This window comes from Balaenoptera musculus, chromosome 19 (genome assembly GCF_009873245.2).
Source record: "Balaenoptera musculus isolate JJ_BM4_2016_0621 chromosome 19, mBalMus1.pri.v3, whole genome shotgun sequence".
Taxonomy (NCBI): domain Eukaryota; kingdom Metazoa; phylum Chordata; class Mammalia; order Artiodactyla; family Balaenopteridae; genus Balaenoptera; species Balaenoptera musculus.
In genome coordinates, this window is record NC_045803.1 from 47,600,521 (window position 1) to 47,625,838 (window position 25,318).

General features: G+C 38.3%; 1 protein-coding gene across 2 annotated transcripts in view; it reads right to left on the minus strand.

Annotated features, from left to right (window-relative positions):
• Nucleotides 1-25,318, minus strand: part of GLG1 (golgi glycoprotein 1) — a 157,090-nt gene that overhangs the window by 21,465 nt on the left and 110,307 nt on the right. For both annotated transcript variants that reach the window (XM_036833989.1, XM_036833988.1), the window contains exons 5-16: nt 20,863-21,066; nt 19,889-19,960; nt 18,760-18,943; nt 16,244-16,458; nt 12,287-12,408; nt 10,675-10,776; nt 8,779-8,932; nt 6,829-6,966; nt 4,548-4,634; nt 2,427-2,489; nt 1,542-1,655; nt 615-703 (exon numbers count right to left, since the gene is read on the minus strand). In XM_036833989.1, the coding sequence (XP_036689884.1) occupies nt 615-703; nt 1,542-1,655; nt 2,427-2,489; nt 4,548-4,634; nt 6,829-6,966; nt 8,779-8,932; nt 10,675-10,776; nt 12,287-12,408; nt 16,244-16,458; nt 18,760-18,943; nt 19,889-19,960; nt 20,863-21,066 (1,544 nt within the window). The remainder of the gene's footprint in view (nt 1-614; nt 704-1,541; nt 1,656-2,426; nt 2,490-4,547; nt 4,635-6,828; nt 6,967-8,778; nt 8,933-10,674; nt 10,777-12,286; nt 12,409-16,243; nt 16,459-18,759; nt 18,944-19,888; nt 19,961-20,862; nt 21,067-25,318) is intronic.

Consider the following 25,318-nt stretch of genomic DNA (forward strand, 5'->3'; position numbering starts at 1 on the left):
ACACAGGAACTTGGTTTATATGAGGGGAAGTGTGTTCTAGAAATGCACCTTTGCAAAGAGCAGCATGGAAGAATTTGGGCAGCCATGCTATAAAAGCTCATCACTCTCCTCATTAACACCTAATTCTTAAATGAATACAGCTTTTGTTCTTTACTACATCTCTAACTCAGTGAAAGCCTCTGCTGCTTCCCTGAAGACGGGAGGCAAGGAAGCATTCTGCCTGTTCCGATGGAATGATGTTCTGAGGAACATCGATGGAATGATGTTCCGAGGAAATCAGTTAACCTCATATTCACACTGCAAGGTGCTCCTCTAAGTACACAATCTGTATGTGCTTCATCAGTTAGATAGCCTGAACCTGGAAAAATTAAAAATGCTCCTTTAGGACATAGGCTCTCCATATCAGAACTACCACCACCAGGTGTGGCTCTAGGCTGCTATGAAGAGGATATGTCTAGACAATCCAAGTGTTTGGCCATACTACCAAAGGAGGGTGCAGGAGGCCTGCAGGGCTAATCCTGTCAGATAGCACCAGGCCACCTGACATCTTGTACTCATTCAGTAGCTAAGAGGGACTTTAGGGAAGCAGAATGAATCAGTTAAAAGCTACGTACTTCTTCTTTATGTTGGGACAAAGTTTCAACACGTCCTCTTTGCAGGCCATTTTAAACTTGTAAGAGAACCGAAAATCCTTCATCTGCACCTAAAAAAGATGATGAAAAAGAAAATCAGAAGCTCTGTGACAAGGTCTAATCAGCAGCGCTGGGTGTAAGTGTGTTCATATACCGTTTGCAGCGGCTAGCTTTCCAGGCCTGCGCAACTCTGTCTCTCTGACTTCATGACCTGCTAAGCTCCCCACGGCATCTTTTGCTCTGGGCACACCAGCTTCCAGTCACACACAGGCTGTGACTCTTCCCCCAGATCTTCCCATGGTTTGCTCCCTCACTTTTCTTGACGCTTCTATTCAAATACCTCCTTCTCAAGTCCCTTTTCTCCATCACCCTGCAGGCCTTACACTGCTTTATTTTTCCTCACAGGCTCACCTGAAACTCTATATTTATTTGTAAATGTATTTTTGCATCTTTCTTTCACAAGAATGTAAACAAGTCGACAAGGGCAGGATTTGTCGGTTCCCCCCTGTCTCCCAGTGCCCACAGTCCAGAGGCCCTCAGTACCATTTGGGGAAGGCAGTCAGGGAGGCTAGGTGCCCCAAGAAGAGGTCAATTTTACATAGATGACTGGATTTCACCCTTCTAGGAAGGAAGTGCTTGCTTTATCAGAAATACTTCCTTTAGACATGTGGTAACTATGAAGACTATGGTTTAACCTTCTTATTCAAATGCCAGACCTGGGTAGTATGATTTAAAAGAAAAAAAGGCTTAGATTCTAGTGTACTGATACACATTTGGGCTGCTGCACTGAACAGATATTTGGAAAAAATGATTTTTCACAGAAGAGGTGCTCTGATGTTCTGAAAGAGGAAGGGATTCAGTAACCATCCAAGCAGTCAAGACAAGAAGGATGTGCCAGGTGTTACTGACCAGCTGGAAGTGGGTGACTCCAATGGCGCACTTCTCATTCATATCCTTCTGGTGTTTGTTCTGTATGAGACACTCCATCAAGTCTCCAGAGTCTATCTGGTTATCTGCTACATCCTGGGGAAGGTAGTGCACATTTACACTTCATTTGTAACCATTAGTGAACAAAGCCTGCACCCCAGCCCATAAAAAAAAATGCAAACGAGACTGATTCTAGAGCCTCTACAAATAAGACACATCACAAATTATGTCAAAATAAGTCTGAGACATTACAAAGGATCAACACTCAGGGGAATAAAATTTACGCAGCAAGTTGCCCTCCCTGTGTGAAGCTCCAACAAGAACATGTACTATGCAGGTCTTTTAACTCTTTTCCTTATATGATGCTGGCAGCTGGCTTTAGGGATAACATCTAACATTGTCTGCTGACTGTCAGATCCTTATGGTTCCTGGGTGTGTTTCACTCCCACAATTTAGGTAGTTCAGTAAGTGACTAAAAGTAATAAAGTAACGGAATTCCCTCAACATCAGGTACGAGGAGAGAGCTGGAAGGGGAGACCACATTATTGTTAACAAATCCCAGCTGTATGTATCAGAAGCAATTCAGCCCTACTAATGGGGCTTCCCCCTCCCCTCTTTCCTTACAAAGGGCATCTCAGCAAGTGCTGTTAACCAACGATCTGGTCACCTATGAGGGGTAAGCAAATAAGGTTTCCCAGGATGGTGGCCCCTCTTGATGTTTACATTTTCAACTTTAACTGGTGAAAGTTGGTTATCACTTAGGAGCAATGTGAGCTGAAGACAGAGATGAGTTCAATACACGTGGGGGCCAGAGCCCCAGTGAAACTGGTTCTGTTTCTAACCCTTGTTCCTCTAGACATCACTTACGTGGCAAAAGTTCTGAATTATGGGCTCGCAGGCTCTCATCAGCAAGGCTTCTATTTGAATATCCTGCAGAAGATTAAAATATCAGTAATTCTGCTTTAGAAAGAGCCAGGGGTGGGGGAGGAGCAGTTTCTTTCTCTGAATCAGCATCATCTGATGGGTAAATAATCCAATATGTACATTTGGAAACTATTCCAGTATTTCGGTTAGATGGCCCCAGCACAGACAGAACAGCAGTTCTATGCTACTCCTCTAACGCTCCTTCATTACACTTTGAAAGGCAAGTTTTCTAGAGGCAGATTCCCCTCGTGCTTGAGCAAGAGAGAAGATAGAAGTAAGAACTGTGGGGAGAAAAAAACATTTAAAAATAATATTAGAGGGGGCTTCCCTGGTGGCACAGTGGTTGAGAATCTGCCTGCCAATGCAGGGGACACGGGTTCGAGCCCTGGTCTGGGAAGATCCCACATGCCGTGGAGCAACTAGGCCCGTGAGCCATAATTACTGAGCCTGTGCGTCTGGAGCCTGTGCTCCGCAACAAGAGAGGCCGCAATAATGAGAGGCCCGCGCACAGAAACGAAGACCCAACACAGCCATAAATAAATAAATAATTTAAAAAAAAAAGTCTATAAGAGGACTTAACCCACAGTCTCCCTCCCTTCTCCGTCTAAAAATAATAATAATAATAATAATATTAGAGTATAAACAACTCTACCCCAATAAAAAATAAATAAAATAAAATAAAAAAATAAACATAAAAATAATATTAGAGTATGTAAAGCCTTTGGAATTTTTCCCCAAAGCTAAGCAGTTCAAAATGAAAACAGGAGTAACTGACATCTATCATCCTGTCCTCGAACCAGACGACAAACTACTACCTCTCGGGAACACACGCCAACTGCCTTCAAGCAGAGTAACTGCTGTGCAGCATCAGCTGCTGAAACAACATCTTCCTTTAAAGAGTTACACACCCCAGAACATCCTCATCAGCCCTCAAGGACAATGAGAATGAGACACGAGGTGACACAAGATAAAAGAAGGCAATGCATTTTTTAAAAATAGAAAGAAAAAAGAGACCCTAAGAAATGTAATTTTATGTATTGCCAATTTTGACAACTTAAATAGCTCTAAAAGGCTTATAAAAAAAATAGCTATTCCCTGTTTCCCTGATTTCTGGCCCTACAAGACAATTCTCACATTTTAACTGCCCCCCCCAATACTCTCTGTATTTCGAATAGTATGCTTATGCTTATGAGGTTTCTTTTTAATCTCATTTTTTGTACTTTAGTGAGTTTTAGGATGGAACAGGGATAAACATGGAATAATATTCAATCTTCCATGTTTAACTGCAAATCCCAGGCTTTTATTTTATTTCAGTGGACACACAAACATTACCAAATGGGGACTTCCCTGGTGGCACGGTGGTTAAGAATCTGCCTGCCAATGGGAGGGAACACGGGTTCAATCCATGGTCAGGGAAGATCCCACATGCCGCGGAGCAACTAAGCCCGTGAGCCACAACTACTGAGCCTGTGCTCCAGAGACCGCGAGCTGCAACTACTGAGCCTGCACGCCTAGAGCCCGTGCTCCACAACAAGAGAAGCCACCACAATGTGAAGCCTGCGCACCACAACCAAGAGTAGCCCCTGCTCGCCTCAACTAGAGAAAGCCCACGTGCAGCAAAGAAGACCCAATGCAGCCAAAAATAAATAAATAAATAAATTAGTTTAAAAAACAAAACAAAAAAACATTACCAAATGACCTAATTGAAAGAGCTAAGGATGACAGAATAGGAATGCTTGGACTATTCTTGAATGTGATTAAGGGATTTGAAGTATAGCTGTTATCTTTTCTTAAAGGGGGAAAAAAGATTGGTCTCGTCACTGTGATAATTCTAATTTATGAAGAAAACCGAAGGGCTAAATGCAGTGTTTAGCTACAGAAATGAGGAAAGGGGTTCAAGAAGCATCACGATATTCTTCTTTAAAAAGCAAACAGAGAATCTGACAAGGTTTCTTTTGTTCTACAGGGAATCTGAACTCTCAAGAGTCTCGAAACAAAAGAACGAAGAAGAAAAGAAAGGCTGCTGACAGGGCACTCTCCTTCCATGAGCTGCAAACTGCTTACCTCGGATTCTAACTCGGTGAGGTTGCCGACTATGTCTCTGCACTCTACAGCCAAGTCATCAAGATGATCCTGGAGGCATTCAAGCTCCTGCAAATAAAAAGGCACTCTCTTAGCATTTGTCAATTATATAAATAATCAAGGGTAGATGAGATACCAGTGTCCACTTCCTTTTCAGTGGTCTTCCTTTTCTTTTCTTTTAAACAACTTCACTGAACAGAATGCTAGAGCTTTATTTGAGTCCCCAAACTGGGATTTTTGAAAAGATAATTATTTGATGTATCAGGGTGGTTAAGAGGGTCAAGGGGGTACAACAGCCATGCAAATCCTCCAGAAGGCCAAACTGATAAGTGCAACAAGAATCAATGTTCAGGTGTCCTCAGAGTCTAAAAATCTTATCAGGCCTTTACTCCATTCTGTCAACACCCTACTAACCTGCATTTTGATAATGATCATTGGACAAAGTATTCACAGTGAAAGATATGGCATATTCTACGACTCTTCGTGGGCAAGTAGGTTGGGACCCAGTTTCAGGGTCTGAAACACAGTAGAGAGCTGATAGCTCCTGCAAATCAAATCTGGAATTCTAACCCTAACCCACATAAAAGGATCCTCTGAGGGTAACTGCAAAACAAGCAAGCACACTAGGGTTTGAGTATCTAAAAGCTATCTCACCTGGGCTTTGGAAACTGAGCTGGAGTTACCTTGTAACATCAGTCTATTGCTATTCCTTTTAGAGACTTAGAGGTTTTAAGTTTTATATTAGCTTACTTTCCCAAAGAACATGAACAGCTATTTCTCAGCAAAGGGCTCTGTTAAAGGATCAAGTTTAACTTACTATTCTGCAAGAATCTCTGTTTCAGAATTAGAATGGGAAGCGAGGAGAAGGATTGTGGGAATTATACAAGACCCAGAAAGGGAGTGTGGAGGGGGGGACCCTAAAGGAAAATGCATACAACTTTTGGAGGAGATAAATGGCTAAGGGAAAAATTCCACTCATGGACTCCTTTCCTAAGTTTAGCTTCACAGTGATGAGCTGTAATGTAGTGCAGCCTTCTCACTGTTACTTTACAGGGGGTATGAAAGGAAACTGTTTCATGGGATTCCATATGACCATATCCCTTGTTTCATTAGACAGAGGCAACAGAAAGCTAAACTATATGGCATTTCCTAACAATAAAGTCGACAGAACTGTAGTAGGCCCAGGAAACAGACTGCTGAAAATGATATTCCCAGGCCCAACAGATCTGAGTAGGCATCATATTGCTTTTAAAAAATATCCAATTCCTGCACATGTGACTTTCATTAGTTTAATCCCAGAGGGTGTTTTGGAGTGGTACAAGTGGAACCGTTCATGCCTCCTTCTAGTATTAATGGGGCTTTAAATAAGTAGCTATTCCTCACTGCATGGTTCCTCTGCCTTGATCTAAAAGACAAGCTACCTTCCCACCTAATTTGCTAGAATGCAACAACATATCTTCTTTTTTTTTTTAAACTAGGCACAAAATCCTAAGAAACCATTATAGCATACACATTAATTCTTGGGGCTGCTCCTTCTCTACACTTTCCTGTACAGAGAGGTTATAATAAAACGGAACAAATGCCTGGCTAGGATTAGACCTGAGCTCTAGGTAAGTAAGTCAATACCCTTCATTTCTCTGAGCCTCAATTGTATCAATTACTAAATGGAAAAAATAATTCCATTCCTACATCTCTTCTAGGACTGTCGTAGGGCAAGCATACTATTCATGCATATCAGTATTCCCATATCGCTGTATATATTTATACTCTGCCTTCCCTCAAAAGGACCTAATGTAGCTTACAAAAATGAGAAAAGAAAAAAAAAAAAGCAAGATAAAATCAATTAAAAATGAGTAAAAAAGAGAAAAGAAAAAGAAAATATGTTAAGGAAAGTGGAATGAAGCCGGTAGTAAGTTAGTACACAAAATGCCTACCACAAAATCTAATACACCTGCTAGAGGCAGGCCATATCTTTGGCTTGAGGCTTTTTAAGAGGCAGCACAAAGAGGGAAAACAATCAATTACAAAACATAATAACCATAACTTTAAAACAAACTAACTGCTTAGGAAAAGTACAATTATAGAGACCAAAGAGAACATTTTCCTCAGGATTTCTTATACGAAGAACACTGAATAATATAGCAAATCACACACCTGTGAAGTTGATGGAGATGGATTTTACAGTGTTTGTAGTCTATATAAAATGTTAATCATGAACATTATTATTATTACTACACCATAAATAGGTAGCTTTGTCACCTACCTGTCCAGTCTCTGTTTTTTCACTGCACCATTTCCCCAGATCAATCAGGCACTTATCCTGAAGGGCAGGATCCAGCTTAACGTCCATGGCACGCTGGTGTAGGATCCTCTGGACTTCAGCTCGGCATTCCCGTGAGAGCTACATGAGAAATAATAAGCAAAATACTTCAAAGGTACCAAAACCAAAACCAAAAGACACTAGATAGAACAAATCCATTGTCAGGAAACTAACAAATAACTTTACAGTTATTTGAACCGAACTTTATACCTCGAATCTCTTCCAGAATAAAAATTAAATGTTCTAGGACGCTTCTAAACACCTTTATCTCTAGGAATGCGATTATAAATACATTCAGCATTTTCTAATACACTGTATGAAACAATATTCTTTTCTCAGAGTATCCTGATAAAGGTGAATTAGGACTGAATCACTATGCTGTACACCTGAAACTAATATAATATTGTAAATCAACTATACTTCAATTAAAAAATGAACTGGATTTGTTCAGATGAGGTAGAGAGTTTTTTGTTTATGAAAATTAATTTGCCACTACTCTATGAATGTAGAGTGGAATGCTGGGTCTGATTCAAGAAAGAATAAACACTTGGGTGAGGAGAACTGAGTTCAAATTTACCTAAACTCGGAACAAGCAGGTGAGAGTTACTTCAGTTCAGAACCAGACTCTTCTAGGTAAGTTAATGAGAATTAGCAGAGGGTCAAACAGAGGAAAACTAATATTTTGGGGAGAGTTGTGAGAAAGCTGTCATTGACAGGTACAGTCAGTCTCTCCTCCTAAAAGAGCCAACACATCTGGAGGGAGGTATGGTGGGGATAGAGAGTAACTGCTTAATCGGCATAGGAGTTTCCTTTCGGAGACATGGAAATATTTTGGAAATAGATAGAGGTGGTGGTTGCACAACTTTGTGAATGTACTAAATGCCACTGAGTTTTTCCTTCTAAAATGATTAACTTTATGTTATGTGACTTTAACCTCGATTTTTAAAAGAAGCCTATTTTTTAAAAGGACAGCATACCAGATTCCAACTCTTTCTTTATTTACAAAGACAAGGAACCTCCTACTATAGTGACTACCACGATGCTAGGATTTAGGAGCTCCTGTGATTAATGACAGGCTCATTATACGAAGAAAAAAGTAACAACAAATTTCCATATTTTCTTACATAGCAATATAAAAACTGGGTTAATACTGCAGTAACTAAAGTATGACATTTCTTTCTGTCTGAGTCTCCTCATTCTGAATCCTAAACAGTCAGACTTTTGCATTAAGCTCAGAAGGGGTATTTGCAAACACGCCTGTGAAATAATACCATCTATATTTTCTGTAACAAATGCAGGGCTGAAATGCAATAGAGTATCTCAGAAGGCTTAAAAAGGCCACCCTGGAGAGCAAGCAGCATGCCAGTATGGGACCAGAAGGCAACAAATGTTACCTGAGAGCCAAGCAGACACAAATATCCCAACAAGAGGCAGTACTCAGGGCAGACAAATACCAAGAGAGTGGGGCGTGGAGGGTGTAGCTCCAAAGAGTGTGCTGTCTGAGGGGCCTCAGCAATACACGCATTATGGGCTCTGCTGCCAAGGGCAGAAGCCTAAGAAGCGTTTACACCTTGGCTAAGAGCTTCTAACGGATCTTTAACGCTAAATACAGTTAGGGTAGCGGCATTTGTCTACTTGTGATTTAGATTTTGGTAATTTTAAGAAAAACTGGAAATGTCCCCTCATTTTGTTAAACACATAAAATCAGATGGAAAGAAGCTGGTAGAACAATTCTATGTACACTCACTGAATGAAGAAGCTTCTAGTAGTGCAGCAACCCCTCCCTGCCAGATATACTAACAAAGTTTTCCTAGGATGATAGGAATCACAACAATTCACAGCAAACGAATTAAATGATGACAGGAAGAAATGAAGTCAACATTGAGTGCATACCCTCCTGCCCTGTTCCTCAGTGCGGTAGGCATGTCGGTATAAGCAAGAGAACACAGCTCCAGGAGGCATAAGTTCACTGGTTTCATTCCAACCGTGGGTGTGGCAAAGACGAGATGCATCTCCCTGGCATTTGCGGTATAAGACAGGGTCCAGCCTATAAGGTTAAGAGTTAAGAGATAACCACTCTTACTATACCTTTCCTCCCAAGACACGCTAAGGGTTTCTGCAAGGTGCTTGTTTGTGTACTCGTTGACAATCACTTCTAGGGTAGTGGAGACAGCAGGTAAGCACAAGTACATTCCTGAATTTTGTTCTTCATGAACACACAGTGGTCAATCTGTAGAAGTTTGTTAATCCTTAATATAGAAGATTTAAATTCTGCATCAAAGATGGTATCTTCACAATGTAAGGCACACAGCATTACAATAACAGACTCAGCATTAACGTGCCCTAGCTGAAATGAGACAAGGGTTGTAGCAATCACCAGGCAATTCACAACTTTTACTCAGTACTTCTTCTGTGAGTAAAAGTCAATCTCACCTGATACACTAGGTTCATTAAGATCAGGAAAGGACAAGATAAACAGTCTCCTCCTCAAGTTCTTTTCTAGTAAAACTGTTCCACTTCTTCTTCCCATGCAAGGTAAGGCAGTTATATTTTTAGTTTACCTGAACATGCTTATCAACTAAAAAAACCTGACATTTAACTTTGACTCTGGAGACAGCGGATTAGGTGATGAGCCTCCTGCCTCTCCAGATCAGACCAATGGATGCTTCATTCTGTCTGCATTATATTATCAACTTTGGGGGAGGGCTGCTTAATGGGAGGAAGAAGGCTAATATTTAAGGAGCTTTAAAGATTGCGAAGCATCTTTTGATCATGGATGAAGGAATTACAGAAGAGGAAAAACATAATTTCTCAAGGTAATAAACTCAGTAAACACTCTGTTATTTCGGTTTAGATAGCCAGAGTAAGCACAGGGAAATTCCCACCCAAGTTTCTGAAGTCCTTTCAAGAGTTAACTTGAGGAAACAGAAATAGACACACTGAGTCTTCAAGTAATCTCTTTCCAGTAAAGTATGGGGGTAAAACATATATTAATCACCAGAAAAATAATTAATGACCAAAGTACAGTGGCTTAAAACAATCAGGAAGCAGCTGAACTTGGGAGGCAGGAGGAACAGCCTGGTCTGGAGGTGGGAAGAGAAAATAAGACATGGAAAGAGGGAGGGATTGCAGCCAATAAACAGTTATTCTGACCATAAGAGATATACTTCTATTTCATCTACCTCCCCACTTTTTCCTGGCTAACAGGATGAGAAGAGAATCAAGTTGTCATTTACTGAGAAGAGCTTCTTAAGACAGAATAAATTCAATAACTTTGAATAGTAAAAGAAATAAAGCAAACTCCCATACCCAGGACAAATCAATAAAAATAAAAATCACTATAAGAGACATATCTGAAGATGCTTCTGCTGCCCCACAGCTGCCCAAGTTCTTTCTAGATAGACGTTTGTGGTATCAGAAACACTTGATGCTTTCAATGTAGTAGTTAATGGGGACACTTGGGAATAGACCTGCAGGGCCTGTCTCTGCTTTTAGATACTGTTCTGAAAGCAAGAAAGAGGTTTTTCTGGAGATTAGAGTGTCAGCTATCCCACAACTTAACAAAAACAAATTACTACTGATTATTTTTTAAAAATACAAGGGATAGTGACTACACAGGAGAACAGGCTGAGGCTTACCTTACTATGGCTTCAAAATACTCACTTCCAGTGCTTAAGACTCTGTACTTCCAATGCAGGGGGCACAGGTTCGATCCCTGGTCAGGGAACTAGGATCTCACACGCTGCGTGGCCAAAAAAACCCCCAAACCAAACAAAACAAAATACTCACTTCCAATCACGGGAGATGAAATATTGCAGCTCTAAGAGACGGTGTTCACAATCTTCCACCATTTTTTCTGTGTATAAATGTTCCATCAGGCACGAGAGGATCCTGGGCATAAAACAGGGGTGAAATTGTAACTAGAGAAAGTTCTGACAATGGATTCAGAACTCTCACACCAGTATTGCTTGGTCTGTAGAAAAAGCCATTTAGCTATTTTCCTAGGGCAATCAGGGACTTAGTTTCCTGAGAATCACTCAAATTAACTCAACCTAACAGTGCTCATGCCTTCTATCAACTTCAGAGCCACTTAGCACTTAGGACTCAGCTTACACAAGAGCTGTGTGCAGCTGCTTTATATTTAACTGTTTATTATGAGAAACTTCCAACCATACAAAAGCAGAGAATCATATAATATCCATCTTCCCTTCCCATAGCTTTATCAACCTATGGCCAAGTTTGTTTTAACCCTATACCCCCCTTGCTAATATTTTGAAATAAATCCCAGATACCCTATCATTTCATTTGTAAATATTATACTTCAGCATGTTTCTCTATAATATGAAAACATAATACCATTATCCACTAAAGAAATTAATCTGAAAATCCTTAATATCATGAAATATCCTGTCAGCTTTCAAATTTTTCCAATTATCTCATGCCTTTTTACATGTTTGTTCAAATCAGGACCCAGAAAAGGTCCATAACCTGCATTTAATTAACAGTATCTCAAATCTATTTAATCTGTAGCAGATTCCCTCCTTCCTCCCTCTCCCCTGCCCCCTTAATAGTTGACACAGTTATCTTCATATTGGTAAATAGTCTTAATCAGTCTTAAGAGTGTTTGTCTACCTCCACCAACCATACAAAGAGCTTCAAGGAAGAAGACCTTTTTTTTAACCTCCTACCACAGCATGAACAGCTGGAGTATATGCACAGCAGAATGATGAGAAACACAGACTGCATTTGTTTCACACAGTTGGGTACTGCCGGCTGCAGGCTATAAAGATTTTTGCAGAATGGAAAACCTGTTCTTACTTGCAACCTGATTTTAAGAGCTGTTTACACATCATATGGAATAAAACCAATACATGAGACTCAAATGCTTTATTATAGCATTTTACAGCTTTCCTAGATCTTAGATATAACTTCAGAGTTCACTTTGTCCATGATTACCCCCTCCAACCACCACATTTTGTGTTTTATTTCAATTATAATTAATTACCCTCTAATAATTATCAAGTTGCCAATGTATATGAGACAATATACAAATAGGATGAAAAGTACAGAGCCAAAGCATGTTTCATTTTATCCTGAGAGTTTTTCTCCCTGATTTTTATTTGACCATTAAGTAGGATTATTCAGTGACCTAATGTCTAGGACTGTATATGCTCAGTCACCGTCAACAAACATCATCACAATGCTAGGTCTAGGTTCTCTACATCATGGATGAGGCAGAGCCCAAGTCTCAATCCCAATACTAGTTTTAACAAAAGCTGGTATGTGTTCCTGCTTAACAAAATTTCAGTTAAGTTGTTAAACCGTCGGCAAGTCATTTGGGGATATATTCCCCATGCTGCACTGCCAAATACAATACAATACCACAATTAAGATAACCTACATCGGGTCTCCGGATCTTATGTGTTTGCAGGCTGTCTGTATTACAGATTCACAAGCTTCATTCAAAGCTCTATCAATGCGGTAATCTGCACCAGGGTCAGTCTCCTGAATCAGTGTTTGAAGCTGGATTAAAAAAAATTAAGAAGGAAGAAAGAAAGTCACTTATACATCTAGGATGAACAATGTCATGTCTTCAATCAGTTCTCAGTCTGGTATATCACAATGTACTCTTAACAAGGTACTACAATTGTCACTGGCCAAGCTCAACAGCTCTTGTCAAATACTTTCCAACTAGTTCCTCTACTTTGCAAGTTTTTCTGTTTAACTCGTTGTAGGTATAGCTTGCCTACCTGTCTGAACCATCCCTGGATGTGTGCAAAACAAGAGGACCTTACAATATAAAAGCTGCCTCTTTCCTCACATCTGTTAATCGAATTACTAAATCTGACACTCAGTGCCAAGCCAGAGTTGAGTGGAGAAGAGTAAACAGAAGACATTTCCAGTTAGAGATCTAATCTGGTCTTAAAAATCTAGAATTTGAATTTTGCTGCAAAGACAATGGCATAAAACAAGTATACTCTGCTTTATTAAAAAGAGATGTGAGACTTCAGTTGCAAGAAATACCAATTACAAAAACCAAGAATATAATATTACTTATAATTTCCTCAACTATTTTTTATATAACCAAGAGATAAACCAGAGCTTGTTCATTACAAGTAATACAGAAAAATACTTGTCATTATGCAGTTGAAAATGAGGATATATTCTTTAACATTTACTTTTGCTTGCCCCACACTCTGTCATAGAATAAAGTGAAAGCATAAGAAGATGTGCCTCAGATTCTTTTTTCCTGTCTGAGGAGAAAGCAGTCGGGGCACAGATGAAAAAGCTCTAAATTAAGAATGAGAAAACCTGAGTTCTATTAATAGTTCTGTCTCTGCCAGATACTAGCTTTGAGAACAAAGGCAAGTTGATTAACCTCTAAGTTCCAGTTTCTTTAACTGCAAAGAATTATAAGGAAGAATAATATATAGAAGGTTGTGTAAGCTGCAAAGCATTTTACAGATGTAAAAGATCATTATTACTACAGATGGGTAGCAGATGGTGTTTGGGGTGGGAATCTTAAATAACACAAAGCAAATTTGAAAACTATGGTCCTTCTGGTTGGGGTTCCTTTTGTTCCAAGTTAAAGAATTGGAGCCCTTTTTGTGTCATTGATTTAGCCTCTGTAGGAGCCTTCTCTGATCCTCATACATTTGACCTACAATCCTATAGAGGCTCATATGAAAGCACTGACCCCATCACATACTTGATCAGAGAACAAAGATCAAAAGAAAATCCCAATTCTGTCTCTCCTAAAAGAAGTCAACAATCAAGATAAGAGAAGTATGAAAGATATCTGATATTCTGGGATGGAACTTATTTATACCAATTCTTGGTGCAATTTGGAGAAGCTTCAAAATGCAGTGGTTAGTTAGTAGGAAGATTACTACTACTGTCAAATGACTACCAATTTTAATTGCTGACAAAGACCAAAATATTTACTTCTTTTTCTGAGGGACCTTATAAGCATCATGGGAGTCCGGAAGTTTCTCTAAGAACTTATCAGTTAAATATCCATGACTGACAGGCAAACTTTGAGAATTCTCCATGCATGTACCAGACTGCAGGTTCTAAAAGAAGACAATGAATGCCCTACAGATTCTAGGAGGTTAAAGGCTCAAGGGATCACTGCTACTCTGGAATCCAGTGACAGCAGTGTGGGAAATAAACACTAAGTATGTGAACTATTACATGATTATACATCTATTCCTGCCCCGATTGCTTAGGAAAACGTGAGAAAATGCTTCCAAAAAATTAGTCTAGAGAATAGATGGCAGTCTCCTTAGCCTAGGAGAGACTGGGCCCAGATTTGTTCAGCCATAACTGAAAAGAATTTAAGTTCATGATCACAGTGTATTTGGAAGAGTATATACTCATTAAGATAATAATTATTCTTATGCTTCACTATTTATTCGCTTTACTATTTGTTGAGAGATCACTAAATCAAAGCACCACCAGGCAGAGAACAAGGGAAAATTAATGGTCAACCACAGACCAATATGGAAGTCTACTGTATCAAGGAAAGAAACTTTGAAAAGCAAATTATTACAAAACATTCCTCCATTTGACTGAGGATGGATAATGAAGTAGAAGACTAAGGAAAACTTTCTCCCTTTGGATCACCTATCTTCAATTTTTGTGAGCAAAGGCTAAAGACCACAGGTCCGTGAAAAACAAAATGAAGTGTTTATTGCCCACTTAGCTAAACTTAATGTGGACAAAACCACGTATTTTACCTTTTGAGGCTAACCTCTAGGTTTGGAAGCACTTTTCTTTTGGGCACAAAGCATGAAGTGGGTGCTATTTATTTCTCTCTCAACAAGCTAAATTTCAAAAAGCCCTGGAGGTAAACCAGATGCTTCCAAATAAAATCAAACTAATTTCTTTTTTCTGTACACCTTAGTACAAAGTGTAGCCTCAGTAAAAATATAAGTTTATTCCTGACCACCACCCTCCCCTTTGCATGCTGCATTAAGGATGAAATGTCTTGATGTGTTCTTGGTCTGGGGCCCAGGCACACACATTGTCACAGACGTTTCCCAGGACAATCACCAGCAAAGACTGCTCCTGAGGAACTACAACCATAAGTCTTCCTTCTAGCTAGGCTTGGCGTTCTGGAGAAGAGGTGACATTTGTCTATTTTTCCCACTATGGGATGTGTACGTTACTGTCCACTCTGGGTCAGGGTGAGTAATAGAAGCTAAGATGAAATTTTACTCTACGTCAAAATTCTATGGAAATTTTGTGTTTCAGACTGTAAAATTCTGATTTTACCTGATTAGCAGGAAAATCAAATTCAATTAAAATATTCAGTTTTTAGTAAAGAATGCCAACAACAAAAACAAGAGACTAATGAATTGCAGTTTTCTAAAGTTTCACTTAGGAGAGAACCTCAACCTTCTAATTCAGAGTATAAGGCTACACTCTATCTTCTGTGCTTCCTAAAGGAATGTATAGGAAACCACAGAATTCATTGTACAGGATGCCACTGTTACATTTCGTATTGTAAATTGCTCAAAGACTCTTATTCGGTAAAAAGCAATAAACATGGATAATGGTAATGAAACAGATGCACTCTATCTATTATAATATTTTGTTAAATTATATTATGTACCTGATCTATAGTTACTCAACTGTTTATGAACCTTGGATCAAGAACAACTTTATCTTCTCAAGCAAAGCACGCTAATTTTTTCCAACTATCTTTACAGAACTGACTGTAGAGTTTGGCGGTAGAGAAAGACAGACCCTCCCATGCACAGCTGCCCTTGTCGAACAAGAAAAGATGGTGGGATTTTGAAAACGACATGCTTTCTTGATCCTTCAGGCCAGGAATTCATGCCATGCTGCATATCAGTAGTACGAAGAGGATCTTAGAAAGTTTCAATTCATTTCAGCTCTCTTTCAGCCTCAACTCAATCAAACGTGGTGCGAGAGGCACATTCTCTTTTGCTGGAAGACCTTTTCTGATTTACCAGAACCTGGTTTGCCTTAGTAAATACAATCTAGCCAGATACCTCTTCTTTAAACACTCCAGTAAACAATGCATTTTATCTACTTCTTTAAGTTTACTGTATAGCTCTTTTTATTTAGTATGTGCTCAGACTTCTGCTCTGCAGCAAATTCCACGTTTTTACTCTGATATGCCTGAAGAAACAATATTTTGCGTCTAGTTCTTAATAACTAAGGTTCACTGTGATGTCACAAATGATCCAGATAAATAAGCTGGGACAGTGTCAGGAAGAGGCTCCTCGGCTGATAAAATGTAACATTAAAAATGGCAGTGGAAAAAAAAAAAATAAAATAAAAAAAAAAAAAAAAAAAAAAAAAATGGCAGTGGAAAATCTGTCCTTACCGCTTGCTGGCAGTTCATTCCAAGGTTCCCTTTCTCCCCCCGAACTACTTTCATCAGACAATGCAGGGTTCGCCCTTTTCGATGCAATCCGGAACAGTGGTGTTCAATCTCCCCCCGACAGCTCAGGATGATCTCAGGGCTCAAAGAAAAGTCTTCCATCAACATGCGGCGGTAATCTAACATCTCACCCTGGCACTCACTGCTCACTTGCCGCCCTGTTAGGATTTAAGTCACAACATTATGGATGGTGAGCTACAGGATCAGATATTACCACATATTAAAAGTACAAGTTTTTCCCTAGAATATACCAGTCACACTATTATCTAGACTGAAAAGCAGAGAATTTAGCAAAAGCTTTATCAGCATAAAATGAGTTTAATACTCCAAAGACTAGGGTTTACCTTGTCGGTGTTCTACCTTATACAGAATTTTATACTACTGAACTAGTAATGCATATGTTTTGCCAACAGAAGTCTTATCAATAAGATAACTACTGGGGTAAAAATGAAAGCCAGGAAAATCCCTACTGGCTTACACCCTTTAAGCTTGTGGAAAAATCTTCACTTCAAATACTCACTACACCTCCCCAACTCTTCTTTGAGCTGTCAATGCCATCTGGGAAAACTTATGAAATTAAAAAAAAAAACAGCTTTGCTGAGGTATAACTGACATATAATAAAGTACACTTTTAAAACATACAATTGGATAAGTCTGACATATGTATGCATCAATGAAACCATCACCACAATCAAGATATCGAACATATAACCATCAACTCCAAAAGCTTCCACATGTTCCTTTAGAATCCCTCCTTTCCTTTCCTCTCTACCCACTTACCCCATGCCCGCTCAGTCAACCACTGATCTGCTTTCTGTGACTACAGATTATTGTACTAGTTTGCATTTTTCAGAAGTTCATATAAATGGAATGATATGCTATGGACTCTTTTTTTTTTTTTGTCTGACTTCTTTCAGATTTTTTGAGATTCAGTCACAAATCAACAGTACATTCCTTTTTACTGCTAAGTAATATTATTCCATTATGTGGCTATACTACAATTTGTTTATCCCTTAAACTGCTGATGGACATTTGGGTTATTTCCAGTTTGGGGCTATTACAAATAAGCTGTTATGAGCATTCATACACAAGAGTTTATATGGATATATGCTTTCATATATCTTGGGTAACCTAGGATTTACACGGCTGGGTCATAAGGTAGATGTATGTGGAACTTTTTAAGAAACTGGCCAACTATTTTCTGAAGGAGAAATTTAAAATTCCCATCAGTAGTGTAGTTCCAGTGCTTTCACATCCTACTAACACTCACATGGTCAGACTTTTTAGTATTAAAAATCTGTATAACTTCTATGAATTATCTGTTCATATCCTTCGGCCATTTATTTGCTGAGTCTTTTTGTGTTTCCTGTTAATTTGCAGTTTAAGGAGATTAACTCTCTATTTTTTAAATACCAAAATTAGATGTTATGCATACTGTTTTATAATATGCTTTTAGTAGTCAACAATCTCCACCTTTACATTTCAAGAAAATTTCATCAAACACCCAGACCAAAATCAAAATTCTCCAATTTCCTCCAAAATGTCCTTTGTTTGCATGAATACCAAACATGCATGGTCTCTGGTTGCTATTCATTGCTTTTAAGCTTAGGAGTCTTTCACTACCCAGATATGAGAAAAAAATTCAACAAAAAGTTCTGAGTTTTATTTAACAACTGATCTTTTTCCACTTAACTTTTTAATCACTAGCCAATTGTCCTAGCATCATTCATTTGACAGCTAGGAATTTCATTTTTACGTCCTACAGTCCATGTTAAGAAATGTTCTTTCTGAATGACCCTGACCTTTTATACATCCTTCTTAGTTCCTTTATCAGGGATTGACTTTTGGACTGAACAGACCCTGAGTCTGACCTTATAAGGTAATCCTTCCTTCTTTCACTGTTTATTTCTTTATATCAACACTGTTGGAATAATAACAGTACTCATCACTTAGCGTATGTTACGTGCTACGCCAAAAAACCTCATTCGATCCTCACAGGAACTCCTCAACACAGGTAATATATTTTTGTTTTATAGATAAGAAAAATGAGGTTTGGAGAGATTAAGAAACACAAATAATGGTCCCCAGGCAGTTAGTTTGGTGATAGAGGCATCATTTGAAGTCACGTCTCTCTGACCCAAAGCTCATACGCTAAATCATTATGCTTCCCTGACTCTCCTAAAATTGCTGTGTGACATGCATTTTAAAAATTTTAAATTGGATTTGAGAAATATACCTTACTTAAAAAAAGCTGGGATGTAAAGAAAAACAAAATTTAGGGCTGTTGAGTTAAGAGGAAGGGGCTTCAGTAAGACTTAGGGATACCAAGCCTTCAGCCTAGAGTTCTGCTTACAAAGAAAGGCTCCTGAGCCACAAGGTACAAGTGTACTCAAAAGAGCCCACATAGGAGGAAACGAACCAAAAAGGAGTGAAAAAGATAAAAAGAAATTAACTCTTACCTCTATGCACAGCTGACTCCAGACACATCAGAAGGTAGGAGAGCCTAGCTTCCCGGGACCGAGGAAGGTTTTCCACGTTGCACCGGTATTTCTTCAAGTCACTCTTACAGGATTTGGCCAATGAATAACTGACTTTATAATCCTGGGCAATCAGCTTTTGGCGGGTTGTTAGTGCTTCTCGACACTGAGGAAAGCGGGCAGAAAGGGAGCTGTGAGACCGCTCAGGAGGCTGAGCCGTTCACATGTACCTCTAAGACAAGAAGAGGCTCATGGCCAAGTACAGTAAACAACTGCAGTAGTTACCAAAATGTCTATGTTTAAGTTTGGTTAAAATTGAGCACAAGTGTGTTGAACTAGTGTAGCAAGAAGTAGGGGTATATGAGCAGGAAAGCCTGAAACTCTATGGTGAATTGCTGATTGTTGCAACAATAGCAACTGTCCAGAACACATAAATATGTGGTAGATTCTAATACATTAACTTGACAAAGTATTATTTTCCTCTTCAACAATATCCCTAAAGTAAATTTCACCAGCATGAAAGTAGCAACTGACATAACACTCTGGAAGCTCCATTCTATACTTTTTAAATATAATTATTCAATACTAAATGATTTAAGGAAGTGAAATGAGGAATATTTCTTCAGCTGCACAGGAAAGTAAGTGACAGGATAGCAAAGCCAAAAATAACGACTTTCAAAAGTCATGAAAGATTCTTGCATTCATCCAGGGACAGAGAACTAACAGTAACGAGAAAGCTTGATGAGACAGTTGCTGAACAATTAAATTGCTAATTATCTATGAAGCATATTGGTTTGGTTAGTCTAAACTTCTTGAGTACATAGGGATGGCTTCAGTGTAATTCTGATATAAAATTCTCTGATTTTACTCCCCAAATTGATTCCCCATTGGCTTCCCAAAGTCCAGATATCACGAGAAGCTTAATTTTTTTGGTTTAAGTGAAATATGTTTTGGTTTCCTACTAAAAGCCAAGTATCTTACCTCCGAAAAGGACAAGCTGTATCAGTATTTTATATTTTGGTATGAGTTTATAAGAATATTGTTTGAGAGGATTTGAGAAAGCTTTTAAGAAAATGAATAAAATGCTGGTTTGTTTCAAAGTAATACTTACTTTTTCACTCATGGATTCTTCAAATTTATGGTTAAAGAGGCACTTATATACTCTGCCTTCACCAGCTTGTGTCTGTAAGATGGAATATAACATCATCATCATCATCACTAGCTAAGTAGTTATGCTGGGCAGTATCCACAATCTTACAAAGAACTTTGTTAAATTATTATAATGATGACTACCTTTGAACACATGGCTCAGTCATTTATAAAATTTAGTAGCCTTTGAAAGAAAATAATGATTGCAGTAAAGATGAAAAAAAATTTCCCATGGTATTTGAATACACTGTCATGTGTTCCCAGACATACTGTTAATTAGGAAACCAAGAGAAACGTCAATGAGTCTCTCTTCTTACAACTTTATGCTAGAGTCAGTAAAACTCTAGCATTGGCTCTGATCAGTGGTTCTGATAGTTAAAGCTATTAATTCAAAACAGCAGGCAGAGTAGGAGTGTACACAAGTCACACTCAGTCCTTTGTGGTAAAGATGGAGATTATTTCTGCCTAAAGGGTTGGAAAGTTGTTCTACAGGGTACGCAGGTAGTAACCAAGGATTTGGTTTTAAAAGTTAGCCACCTGCTGCTTCCTTCGTCTTAGCCAAAACTAGTTAAATATAAATACGTAATATGGCCAAGTTTTAGCCATGGAATATATGTGAAATGGGATTCCCTGGTAAGATAGGATTCCTATATATAAAACAGATTTCCAAGAACTGAAATTGAGAAGTGAGATAGAGTAGAAAAAACAACGTATGGAGACTGTTCGAAGCCAAGTGTTAACTAGATGCTACCTCAAGGCTGAGCAGCCGTATCCAATACCCAGATAACTTTCTGTTATCCTGGGACCAACTCCACCTTCCATTTCAGTGACTTTTCTACATGTGACAGCTTGTGTTGGTTTAATTTTGGAATCGAGTATAAAAAAATATTTAGGAAGAAAAGGAAGCAAAGAAGAACAGTTTCTGAGCTGACTCACATTTTCACAAAAACGTTCCCGATCATCTCGGCAGGCAAAATATAAATGCCGGTCTAAGTGAAAGTCATCTGAGGACAGCTCAGCCACCCGGAGAATGGCTTTCTTGCAGAGTTCAGAGACTTGAATCTTGGGATCTCTTTCTTCTGCTTCCTTCACCAGGCCTTTCTCCAAGCATGATACCACCTCACCCTGTGAATGTGCATCCTAAAACAGCAAGGATACTAACATTTAAAAACTCTCACCACCATGAGCATCAAATAAACATCATTTGGTTAAAAACAAAAAACCAAAAAAACCAACTCAACACACAATAGTTTATCAATGTTCTATTGAGAAATAGGGTGAGAACCAACCACATTGTGGAAGTTACAGAAAATGCCCTCGATAATCTTTGGTAAGAATGTAATAGTTGCAAGCTATAAATGAAAATACAGATCCTGGGAAATTTAAGTCAGTTTAGTTTGCACTAGAAACAAGAACCTGACTTTTCAGAGTTTAAAATGTCAGAAAATTTTAAAGAAATTACATCAGCCCAATGTGGTGATCATAGTTCATGTCAATATTGATAGAACACTGCAGAAATATCTGTTAATTTACCTCTAAGGGCTAGGTATTTCTCAAATAATAGTGCTTTAGTCAAGTTTAAAAAATAACAACAAACCTCAAAATTCATTGAGAAAACATGTTATAGAGACCTTCTTTCTCTTTTTTCTATTTTATACTGTCCGCAAAGACCCCACTCTTTAGTGTAATGTTCACTTTGATGTTCTGGATTTATCTTAATATGATTTAACAAGATTACCACCATTTACACAAACTGCTTTTGAGAGCTTTCCTAAAACCATCCAATTATCTTTAATTGTACATTGCATCTACCCCGTAGCAACCACAAGCACTCATTCGTTCAAAATATGAAAAATTTCCCCTAAACATTTTCTATTTAAGAGTCCTAATCTTCTATATTCAGAAGATATGCTTCAAAAACTTGAGAGGTATATCCATAAATGTACCAAACCAAAGCAGCAGAAAATTCAGTGTTATCATTTTACTGACACACACACACACACATGCGCGTATATAAAATCTCGTTATAGTAAAATACCATGTTTATGAGATCATCTGTACATAAGACTCCTAAAACTAGGTAGGGAAATATCTATTTTACTAAAATTTCAATTCAACAAAAAATGTATATAGTTTTTTTCCATTTTGTTGTAATAGGGCTTGTTCCACAGCACATTAATTTCCAAGTATTTTCATGAAAATTTTCATGTTCTCTCTTAATATACCTATGAAAAGGGGCTACGAGCTGTGATACCTATTGTGCAGCTGAGTAAACAGAGGCCTAGAGGAGTTTATCAACTCGTCCAAGCTGCAGAACATAAGGCACCTAGCTAACAGTCCACCATTTATTTTTTTAGACCTTGGAGTGCTATGAAACTCCTACAGTTTGTATGTGGGTTTTGTATATTTTTCCTGAGGAAAGTTCATAGCTTTCATTAAATTCCAAAAGGTTTTCTGATCCAAAAAAGATCAGGAAGCACACTATACCAGCGGATTCTCATGCCTTCCTATTTTCTATCTGTACCTCAAACTTTCTCACTAGCTTTATGATTCCATCCAATGCTTAGAAACCTGAGATAAGCAAAAAGTTTTTTTAAAGAGTAATTCTGAAGGGAGAAAAAACTCTGAAGGACAAGTGACAAAAAGATAAGGACAGAGAGAAGAGTGGACACAAACCCCAGAAATTCAGAGTAAAGCTTATTTTTTCTTCCTAATTTATGAGTGACACTAAAATTTGTCTGACTTTGGCCCACTTAGAAAAGCCCTACCCATTTCCACTTCTCAAAGGAAAAACAAACCTGTGGTAACAAAGATTTGGAAACATATCAGTCACTTACTATTTACAGTTTACAAGAGATTATTATAAACATGTTTTGTTAATGAAATAATATCTTATACCAGATTTTAGTAGCTCATAATAACTTACTGAGAGGTTGCTAGCAATTAGGTCGTAATCATATAAAAAAGGTTGAAAATAGTAGCATGATAGCCAACTCACGATTTAGACTTACCCTTTAGTTCTGACATCATAGGGTAAAGAAATGATTTCCCTGTAATGAGTCTAAGTGTTTCCCTGTATACTTAGGGTTTACAACTGTTTAAATGCACCAGCACCATGGTTTGAGACCCTCTAAGGAATCTGAGATGTAATTTTAATTGTAGCAATTGTAGCACCACATATTAGTATTGAGCCATAACATCACCTCCATTAGATGTTTTCATTTATCATAACTTTAGATAATTTTTTCTAATAAAGATATTTCAGGAATTCTTCTCAGTTTCCCAGAGTCTCTGAGCTTTTCAGTTCAGCCCATTTGAGTTATACAACTGAAATGTACGCAAATATTTGACAAAGAAGACTGTAGGGTTATTACTGAATATGAATGAAAGCAAGGGACTGTATAGCAGCACATTACCTACAAGAAAATGAAATTACTTAGGGTTAGGTTTTAAAAAGTTATTAATATGCAGGCTTGACATATGAATAACAAATGATACTGTAAATGGACTTACAATGAATTTTTAAAATTCTATTGTGGTGAGACAAATGTCTGTCTTAAAACTATTACTAGTGTCCCAATCAGTTTTTAGCAGTTCAATAAGTAATATTTTTTCTTCTCCATACACCTTGTCCTTTTTAAAAATTTTTTTGAAAGACCAGAGAAGGATAACACTAATCACAAAAAGGTGGGCAAGAACTCAGTTTTCATCTCTGCTATTAACCATCCTCCATTTCAACATTTGTAATGTCTTCTGTGATCTACCTCTACAGGTAAAGAGAGAAAAAGAATGTCTGAACTATTCAAAGTAGTTGGTTAAAAGCAGGAAAGGATAAAATGATAAAACTAGTGTGTGAAAAGTATAAAAGTAGTAATAATGTGGGGCACTTGTCCGCCACTAAGTTCCTGTTATGCCACATCCTGCTTTCTCTTCAAATGATATAAATTATTTACATTTACTTTTGGAGATCTGCCTTTCCATTTTAAAAATATTTATTTATAAAATTCCAAAGGTTTTATTAAATATATAGTCTTTGTTCTAAAAATTTACATACATTAACATTCTGAAAAAATCATTATAGTTCTGAAATTATGACATTTATATGTTCATACAGAGGCAGGGTATAAACAGATTAACCATGACGCCTCTCCTCTGACCTCTGGAGGTGAGTTCAAAGCTAGTCACAGAGGAGTTTGCAAGCTTCAGGGCAACAAATTTAAAACTGATGAGTGCGTTCTCTTCTGTGGTCAGAAGCTGACTTTATAAATTCTCAGGATAATTTTCAAAACTAAATAACTTGGCTTCAGAGAAGGAAACTCTAGTTAGAAAAAGGCAAAGAAGGGCTGAGGACAGACTGCTATCGTTTTTAAACTTGGCTGTAGCAATAGGGTGGATTACATACAAAGGAACGTGCTTTTTCAGAAGTGCAGGCATGAGTCATTCTAGGGTGCTAGGGTGGGGGTCTGGAGTAAAAAGAAATTCGTCTAACTGGCAGGTACAGCCAAAGATGAAAATGACAAAAATGTGCATTTGGATGGTCCATGGAAGCATTTTTGTTATTTTAACTAAGCTGAAAAATCAATCCTCACTGTCACATCTTTGGGCTCTGGCACTATTATATTCTGCCATGGTTCAAGTCAGTGCAGACTTAGTAACTTGTACACGCAGCTGAAAGCAGGTTTTACACTGACAATTCAGATTGCTAGTGGGAAGCTAACCAGCGATTATCTTGGTGGGCAACAGGGAAGAACTACTACAAAGAGAGGTGAATTGTAATGGTCTGCTCTACAGCACAGATTACTAACCACAAAAATGAAAATGTGTCATCATTGATTCCTGAAAAGTGTGTCTGTAACACTTCTATGAAGATTTTTAAGAGTGAGGTTTGGAACGGAATATAACCCTCAACACCCTAAATAAAGTCAGAGGCGCTTCCTGAATTATCAGGGTGACTTAAATGCTTTTGTGCCATTTCTACAGTGTGCTGGGAAAGTGAAGAATCACCCTCCTTTATTAAAACTGGCCTTTCATTAGCTGCCTGAAAGCTGTATGCCAGTTCACAGTGCTCTCAAGACCGACCCAGAGGTTCCCTGTGAAAGGGCGAGCCCTGTGCTGGTATGAAGCAAAGGGTATTTGGTGACAGCCAGACAATAACCAGCACTCAAACCTTCATTTGAACTGGTGTGTGCAGTTCCAGAATTCTAACACCACGCCCCCCAGTCAGGGACGGAAGCCTGCAAGTCACAGTGCTCTGAACAAACAGAGGGCAAAGGCACAAATGGATTTTGCTTTCTCTCGTACTTCCTAAACAGCAGATTAATGAGCAGCAGCAATTAACAGCTGATGCCATACACAGGTCTCAGACTACCTCTCCCACTGGCATCTGCTACTT